Genomic DNA, 9,615 nt, shown 5'->3' with positions numbered 1-9,615 from the left:
ATACCTTGCAGAAATGTTTGGTCCAATGTGGATGGTAAAAGTCTATACCTACGAGTTTCAAGTAAGTATAATATTTGTATTTGGGTAGAGAAACATTTATTTTAAATTTAGAATGATTTACATAATCTGTTTTTGCTAATAGCAGTCATTTTGCTTGCATTTCCTTCCTGATGGGTAAGCATTACATGTGCTAACTACAGGGTATATTAAGAGGTTCATTGCTAGTTCAGATCAGCATATTCAGTGAGAGAATAACTGCAGTAAATTGAGCAGAAAGAGAACAATGATCCACAGTGCACTGAGCTGCAGTCAGATGTGAGATGGGAATACACAGTCAAACTGCAATGTTGAAGGTTAATTTGTAGATTATTACTATTCCAGACATCTGTAACATTTGTTTCTTATACATTTTATATGTAGAAAGCTTCCTGCTGTTTCTGTTGTCCTGAAGAAGATGAAGAAAGAGGTGAGGAATCTTTGAAGTGTTTTTATGTGGTTAGGGCTCTTAAGTATTAACCTTTTCCGGGACTGAGTTTAGGTCACCATGTGTTCGCAGTTTTTTTGCCCTATGAGAAAAGTTCAGGACAGTATACATGAGTGTTAGGACCACTCCTGCAGAATGAAGGATGAAAGGACTTTTCCATTTGCTTTATACAAGTGGACAGTTTAGGCCTAAACTAAAGTCCAGTGCCTATGCTGAGAACAAAGGATGACAAGAGGGTTGCCTGTTTTCATCTTATGCAATGCACAGGGACCCACAACAAGCTGCTTTCCTACTCAGCCGATGATGGAATGCAGCTTATGCATGGTGAATGTTTGGTTGTCTTTTCTCCATAGAAAAGGGAACAATCATTCACTGGTTATTCATACATATCAGAAAATATGTGTGTGCAGTGATGATGTTTCCAGTGTTACGATAAGAATAAGTGAGCCAACAAAGTCAATCGTTGTTTGCAATAAACAGGCCATGTAGGGTTTAACTAGATTGGGAAAAAGAGTGCTTCCAGTATTTGGCAGTGCTTGTTATCATTCCCTAGCTAACCCACGCATGGGCTTCTTGTTAAAACCAGTGTTCAGCTCTGTTTCATCACTCTTACCTTATCATAGGCTCTTATTGCCACTTGTATGGCTGCATTTGATTTGTCCTCATTCTTCTTGCTCTGAGCCAACGCTTACTTTGAATGTGGCCCATATCACAAAGTCCTGATTTTAACATGGCACAAAACATGAAAGTTTCACATTGCACCTGGAAAAAGTATGCTATCCAGCTACACAGTTATTGTAAAAATCATACCTGCTTACAGGGGTCAGTAGCTCAAGCTCCAATTTACGCAACTGCAAGGCTTAAATGAGTGATTGCTCTTGTTAATAATCAAATATGGATGACAAATACAATAACAGTCACTGAAAGCACTTCAGCATTTCAAGTATATTTCAGTAGTTGAGAAATGATGCTAGTAGATTTGTTTATATCCCAATCTGTCCTCAGATAAATATAATGGGAGGCAGGACAGATTTTTAAATGCATTCCATGGGAGAATAAATTCAATTGGACACAATGCCAAGTTTTATGACTTCTTGCTGACAACATATTTATGTTCTTCAGGTATCTGAATGGTGAAATGTGTATCTTTCAGGATGGCACTGTTATCAGTGTGTCATCCATATATCTGTTGTCAGAAGGAGCCCTAAATACAGATCTCTCTGCAAATACCTGTACCAGATAATGTGTGTTCTGATCGGTCATTCACTCGGCTGCCCTCGGCAGCTTTGTGAATAGACCCCTATGTGTCATACAGCTGTAATGAGGTGATTTGTGGGTTTCTATCACTCACCACAGTGTACCATAATTATGTGTTCCTTGTCTTTATTTTCTTGTTTGTAGAGACAGGGAGTACCAGTCAGTGTCTCAGTAACTATCACTAACACATCTATCATAAAGCAAAAATGTATATGGAGATGAGCTGGCAAAGAAATGTTCCCCAAGGCCATATACAAAGGGAGGCATGTGAAATTGAGGCTAGGCTTCTTTCAGTGTCAAAGTCAGTGTAGGATTGTGCAATAAATAGATACTATAGAGTTGATTTTGTGTTTATTGAATGTAATGGCCATTGTGATTACACAAGATTTTAAAAGAATGTCTATTCCTTCAGTGACCCTCAAATATCATTGCTTTAATGTGGGAACCAATCATGCTGGAGACCATTAGACGTAATGTTTGGAGAGTTTCTATCGGTGTGCTTTATCAATAAGGAGTTTAAGAGTAAGAATAATATGATAATGTATTGGAAATATACATAATGATGACTATTCTGCAAGAATAAATAATGGGTAAACCATCACTACTACTTTTTTTTCTTTCTCCCATGATGCTCTTATATGTTAAACATTCAGATAGCCCATCCCTTCTCAACCAGGGTGCCCTTTGACTTTGTCAGGAGTGCCTTCAAATTTTGCGCCAAAGAGGGGACTCTTATGTAAAGGGCAGAATATAGTGAGAGACTTGTTGCACTCCTTACCGGATACCCCAACGACAGGGGAGGGTGCTTGTAGTGACTGCAGAGGGCTCTGCTGGTTACATTGATCATTTGAAGAGATGTCACCAGCACAGCAAAAATCCTTTCAGGATAACCATGTGTTAATTTAATAAGAACCATAACAAGTAAAAAGAAGCGATTGTGGGGCCACATAGGGTCCCTTCATCAAGCTTAACATTGACAGATGTGTACACTTCTGTCAATGTTAAGCCTGATGAAGGGACCCTGCGTGGCACTTCTGTCAAAGTTAAGCCTGATGAAGGGACCCTGCGTGGCCCCGAAAGCGCTTGTTTTTACTTGACATGGTTCTTATTAAATGAACACATGGTTATCTTGAAAGGATTTTTGGTGTGCTGGTGACATCTCTTCAAATGATCTTATGTAAAGGGGGCTCCTGATGTGAAAAGGGAAACTCCACTTTGTCTTTTTTTGGGGTAATTTTCCCTGGGGCTCCCCCTAAAACCCAAACCAGAACCCTTTCTAAGATAAGGGTTTGTTATTGATTTCATGAAGGAGGGGCATCCAGTTGTTTTTTACATTACCATATTTATGTGGTTTTTTTAGACTAGTGTGTCTAGAGATTTTGCATACGTTTAAATGGTGCCATGACTGAAAAACATTTATGATAACATTGAGATTGTGTGGAGAGTACTGTGTACTTACAGTCCACTAATGTTTTACCTATACAGCTAGAACCAGACTCCTACTAGAGTACTATTTTCTCTACTCTTCCTGTCGCCAGGTCTAGATATACAAACACATAGTGGGAAAGTTGTCTCTTTCAGTCTCTCTATACCTAGCATGTCTTGTATGGCTGTTATGTCTGATCATGTTAGTGTGATATTAAAGGAGAACTATGAGGTGAGTGCTTTTCACTCACCTCATAGTTCTCGCCGACCTGTGACAATGAGACTGTCACAGGTCGGCTCAGTAGATCGGGAGGTGAGCGAAAACATACCGGAGTTCTCTCACCACTCGATCCTGTCACGGCCAGACAGGATATAGAGGTGAACGAACGCCGGTATGTTTTCGCTCACCTCCCGATCTACTGAGCCGACCTGTGACAGTCTAATTGTCACAGGTCGGCTAGAACTATGAGGTGAGGTCAAAGCACTCACCTCATAGTTCTCCTTTAATATAAAGCCCACACATAAGCATTAGTTACCTTAATATCACCTTTTATACCATTGATTGGTTATCCCTTGATACACTACAGCTTTACGAATTATTATTAAAGGAGAATTCTGTTTTGCCTTTCAAATGATTTATAATTCTGTTCAGCCAGTCATGTAATCCACACAGCCGTGCCACACTGAATAACCACAAATGTTAATCCAGTATTTCCTTCCCTGTGTGTAGCTTCCTATGTCAGTGACCTGTTCATTGGACAGAGCTGAACAAGTAGGCTGCAGGTGAAGATATTGATGTATTTATCAGCAACTAGGAAATAAGGTTAGCAATTTTCTGGTTACTGTGACAAAGGTCTTTAAAGCGCAAGACTCTCTGAACAGAACTTCAAATCCTTTGGTAGGTAAAATAGTTAAATATGTTATTGTTTGTTTCTGGATAATGGGTATGACAAATGAGATCTCATTCCGCATCATATATGTTACAGGCACTTATTGGTTATGGTTTTCTAGGTTTTTTTGTCATATTGATTTCTAAAAAAGATACACCAGTCATAATCTACTTCCTGTCTATCAGGGGAACGGAGCTGTAAGGAAGATATGGATGCCAGTGGCGGACAAGCAGTGATACACGATGAGCGGGAACGAGTAATCTACAGCTATTCCTTTTTCCACTTTGTATTTGTGCTCGCCTCTCTCTATGTGATGATGACGCTCACCAACTGGTTCAGGTGCGCATTCCGCACATTCTCAGGTGCTTAGTCTTCCTGCTGTGCTGCACAAGAGGCCGGCAGAGAAATAACTCAATGTGATTTACAGTATGTTTAGGTAGAGTCCACAAGAGCTCATATACATCATTTATTGTGCCTATTGACATTCTCATGTGTGATGCTTAAGCAAGTGCAGCAACTTGTCCTAAAAAAGCCTCTTAATGCCCCATATTATTTTGCTGTTAACTTGGTACACTAGTCATCTGGGAATGTTCTTTTGGTCAGTTGGGTTTAATCTCCGCTTTTCAGCTAGAGTTAGGCCGCAACACACAAGATATGATTCGTGCTGGATGGCAGGGATTGCAGTTCATCAGTTTTGATTACCGTACTTTAGTATTCAATCATCTGTCACAAGCATGTAGATCTGCATATGCAGTTGGATAATTACTCCATGGCATTCTGTAATTATAACAGAACATTCCTTTGGTATATTGAAATCAAGTCTGTTCCTGATCCCCTGGCAGATGATGTTTCTACTATTGCCTAGTGAGGCAACCTAATGTTAAGGACGTAGGAACAGATGGATTACTGAAAGAACTATATGTTACTGAACTTAGCACAATATCCCAAAAGGGGTGGCCGCTGCTGATCTTGTGTGAAAGAAATATGCAAGATGATTTTGTAGAAAAAGATTTGACCTTTACTTGGTTTTCAAATAGTAAATTAATCTTGGTGCAAGGTATCCAGTACTATCTGACCTGGCACCCCAGGTACCTTCAGTCTGCAGACCAACTTAGAAGGCTGCCTATATAAATTTCCACTTACCATTAGTGGAAGCGTAGGCACCTCCTTCCACCTTACTGTGGTGTGCACCGCTGCCTGAGTAGCCTACAGATAGGCCCAAATATTGTTATGTGGGATGTTAGAGATAGGACGGGTTTTTGGCTGTTGTTCTCTGACACTGAAATTTGCTTGAAGCTGTTCAAAGAGGTCTGGGAGCAAGGTGAAATAAACCAAGGGCAGCAGTTCATATCTGAGGATACAGTAGATCCTGCAATGATGTTACTTTACTAGTTGTCTTGCACTGAGGTTATTATATATATATTTCACATCTGACTTAAGCATGTGTTTGTTTGGAATAAGCCTAGGAGATTTTGCATTGTTCAATAAAATGCAAACATGCCTGGAATGTGTACAGACATCACTTATAGCATAAAACAGCTCATTGCTATCAGATATGGCCTTCTCCCCTGTGCTGTGCAGAACAAAATTGGCCACATCCCAATTGTAATTATCTGAAGAGTGGAATGACTTCTCCCACATGTATGTTACTTGTGAACCTTGCAGCACTAACAGCAAATCTAACATTTATATTTAAAGGTGATCAAAACAAATCTTTTGAGATCTGAATATGTGTGGGTTGATTCATGGACAGCAGTAATTCACAAACATAAGCAAAACCAGTGACTGATCCACAAACCAGACTGCTGTTTATTAACATTATATACAAAAAAACAATTAAATATTTTTTCTACTGAAAATATACGCCATGCTGCAAATGATACCATCTCAGCACACCAAGAGTACAGGCTGGACCATGACAACCCACTGCTGTGTAATCCTAGTCTTTAGCTGGGTATACAAGATTAGAACTTTGTTAGAATTTTTTTCGGAACATTCGTTCAATTTTCTAATAGCTAATGGGATTAAATTGACAATTGATTTCGACCATGGTGATGAAAAAATCGAAAGAGCAGGAAGGAATTTTTTTTCTTAAACTAATGAAATTCTAACAGTGAACATAGCTTTCGTTTGGGAAACTCCATTCATTCCAAAATCAAATGTTAGACTCAAAAGAATTTTTGAATGACATTCGTCAGGTTCCTGATGGTATTATTAAATGTTGGGACAAGATTTTTCCTATGCACGTGTATACCAAAATCTACCAGTGTATACCCAGCTTTACCTTTCAGGATCAGTTGATGGTTTAAAAGTGGGACCAAAATACATCCCCTTCTCAACACCAGCACCAGGCTCCTAAATTCTCCTGGTGTATAAAGGATCCTCCATCTTTGTGGATGAATCGGCAGTAGTAAATACATGGTGTAAAGCAGGGGTATAGGGAAGATAGATCATTTGCTACTTCATTCTGTTTGCATGTTATCATGTCATGCAGCCAGTACAGGTTAGAGAAGAATTAAGTATGGCAGGCTTTAATATAATTCAGGGTCACAGAAACCCACTGTAAGTGGCACCAAAGTCTAGCACAGTTGTAACAACTTCACAATGTCAGTGTGCTGTAAGATTGGCAACAAGGAGCATGTCTTGGGGAGTGTGGGCACATATGGTGCTATTGTGTACAGGAGATGAGGCCCAATATTATCCTGCCAAAGTATTCTAAAGTCATCACGATTGAGAAAAACGAGGACAGTGCCTACCTTCCCTGCCTCTCTCCTTTGCAGTATAGCGTGGGTTTGTTCCAGCACAACAGGAGCTCTTTAGAGAGGAGAAATGTTTAACCCAGAGAGTACAGCAATGTGTTTACTATGTATTCATAAGGTCACACACCATAGTAATCTATGTGAAGAGTTCACACGATACACCTTTTATATGAGTAATGTTTAATTATCAGCATGACTAATGTTTAAAGATCAGTGTGTTCTCATGCAGCTCATTTTCCTTTATAGCTATGAAGATTCATCCCTGGAGTCCATCTTTACCCATGGCAGCTGGCCCACATTTTGGATCAAGGTGGCCTCTTGCTGGACATGTGTCATTCTTTATTTGTGGATACTATTGGCACCAATGTGCCTTCCTGGACATGGACAAAACCAGAGGAATGGACCTCCACAACATATGCTGGGAAGGAGACAATTCCGCAGAGTGACAGTTTCTAAGTAGTAACTTCCATTGTATTTATTGGTGCAGAGACATTCAGACAGGGCATTGGCATGATAAGATCAGTGCACATCCAATGTGTAATGGAAGGAATCCACTGTAAAGTGCTTGTTGTACAGGAGGTTACTGGATGAAAAGACAAGCACTGAACAATCTACAATTGGTGATGAGAGTTGATATAAGCTATAACCCTGGAGCCGTGCATAATTTCTTACAGTCATACTCTGTTTCACTTTAATGAGTCAACACAGTTGTAAATGTTCAGTTCCGTAGACATCTTCTAATTTCTTCTTTTTAATATTTTTTTAATATTAGATGCTTGAATGTAAGGCTGACAAGATGGTGTATAGGATTATAATGGTATTGCCCACAGCGACCAATGGAATATACAGTAGGTTCCATGTTCTAATCTGCCCTAAAAAGATGACAACTGAAATTGCATTGGCTGCTTCACATCTGCTTTTATTTGCACAAAAGTACATTGGATTGTTAAATTCTACACATTCATTATATTAGGTAACAAAATATTAAATCACCAGTTATTGATCTTAAGACCAATAATAGAACTGTAGCATTTGCAGACCACATGATAGCTTGGGGCACAGCAGTACAATGTTGTTAAGCAGTAAAAGCATCGGCCAGATTATTTGTGAAAAAGTGAATGTACATACAGTTCGAAAGCATGTAACAGTCTATTATATCTGACTTTATAGTCACATCTAGTTACACCCCTGTATTAAAGGATATTTAAACCCTCAGGGGTTTTGGCATATATCTATTGCTAGCAAGCAGTAAATATATGCAAAAACATTTCTTTTTAAAACGTTCAGAAAAAGGTTTAAACTTACCTATGTCTTGGCGTGTTCCCGCCTGAAGATTTGAAAAATCTCTGGTGGCCGCAAAGGATCATGAGGTGGGCGCATGCGCAGTACAGATCTTCGGCCAGGAGACGAGGAGACACACAAGGCAAGTCAATGGAGGCAGCGTGCACCCGCACAGACTCCGTGGGACAGGAAGTGTCAGAAAGAGAGAGGAATCAGCGCTATATCGGCGAGCGGCACCAGCGCTGGAGGGACTCCTGAAAACTACTGGAAGATGATCGGACCAAGAGGCATCATTTAAGGTAAGTCCTTACATCAGCATGGGGCGGGAGGGATATCCTTTAATGTCATTTTAAACAGTATAACAGGGCGGTGAGACCTTTGTGTGGTCAGTATATTCAAATTTCCTCCAACGCTCAATATATTAAGCATCAGAGAAGCATTACAGTGGAAAATCTGTGGTGAACTGACATTCTTGCACTGACCCTTACAAAAGGCACTGAATGCTCCAGGAATGAATGACACTTGCTTACAAAGGTTGTTTTTGTAAGGGTGTCCTTGTTGTGAGTTTCATTTTTTTGTGAATGACTGCAAGCTATTAACTCTTTTAGTGTTTCTAAAGCGTTATTCAACCTTTTTATTTATTTTTTTTGTGGCCTGAAATGCCAAAGTTTTTTTTTTAGAATGTTTCCTGGGAGCAAGCCATGAAGCAATGACAACTACAGGCAACACAATAGAACTTGCATACAAGCTGTGCAGTCTGCATACCTCTGCTCTCATCTATACATAATGGGATTACTGCACCAGAGCTACCTGAAGTGTCCCATGAAATCCTGGGAGGGAATTACCTTGACTCACAAGGTCAGGCAGGATGTGTACAGCACTTACACTGGAGCTGTCAGGCTTTCTGAAGCTGAGGGGCCAATGTCCATTGGATCTGTTTAGAATCACAGTGCTGTTTAGTGTCATGACAACACTGTGTTGAGGAAGTTATGTACAGATATAGAACAAGGGAAACCTGCTCCCTGTCAGCCGTTCATGTAGCTTGAGGTCCCATTACTGTAAACAATAATTTGAATTCAAGCAGGTGTCCCTCCTACCCCATATCAAGCATCTGGTGTAATATATATGTACTAAGGCCTAGTCATTTTAAAAATATGACATGTGGCATTTCTGTGTGTTGACACGTATTAAAGGGTCGGTCTACCCAAAACTATTTCAGTTTTTGGTAGATGCTTGACAGTGTCCTAAATCTCCCAGGAAGAAGAACAGACGGGGACATGACCACAATTTGAGTCCAAAACAATAGTTTATTTGAAAAGGTCAGTAAGGTGTAACAGCCAACGTGTTTTGGGGATTCATACAACCCCCCTTCATCTGGGTTTAAATTAAGTGAAACTCACAGGGCTATTCACAAAAGGGTGAAGAGTTTGGGGAAGACAGGAGAAGTGAACAATCTAGGACAAAATAGCTGATGTGGAAAAATGATCCAGTTCAGATATGTTGTCCAAGATTGTTCACT

General features: G+C 39.9%; 1 protein-coding gene across 1 annotated transcript in view; it reads left to right on the top strand.

Annotated features, from left to right (window-relative positions):
- The window catches only part of SERINC4 (serine incorporator 4), a 37,389-nt gene extending 30,114 nt beyond the window's left edge, over positions 1-7,275 (top strand). The window contains exons 10-13 of the mRNA XM_018572784.1: positions 12-61; positions 421-466; positions 4,242-4,395; positions 7,062-7,275. Of these exons, the coding sequence (XP_018428286.1) occupies positions 12-61; positions 421-466; positions 4,242-4,395; positions 7,062-7,275 (464 nt within the window). The remainder of the gene's footprint in view (positions 1-11; positions 62-420; positions 467-4,241; positions 4,396-7,061) is intronic.
- The last annotated feature ends 2,340 nt before the right edge of the window (positions 7,276-9,615 follow it).

Source organism: Nanorana parkeri, unplaced genomic scaffold, assembly GCF_000935625.1.
Source record: "Nanorana parkeri isolate BGI_ZX_2015 unplaced genomic scaffold, ASM93562v1 scaffold2134, whole genome shotgun sequence".
In the NCBI taxonomy this organism is placed as follows: Eukaryota; Metazoa; Chordata; class Amphibia; order Anura; family Dicroglossidae; genus Nanorana; species Nanorana parkeri.
The sequence above is the reverse complement of the archived record's forward strand: the minus strand, read 5'-3'. Positions and strand labels throughout refer to the sequence as shown.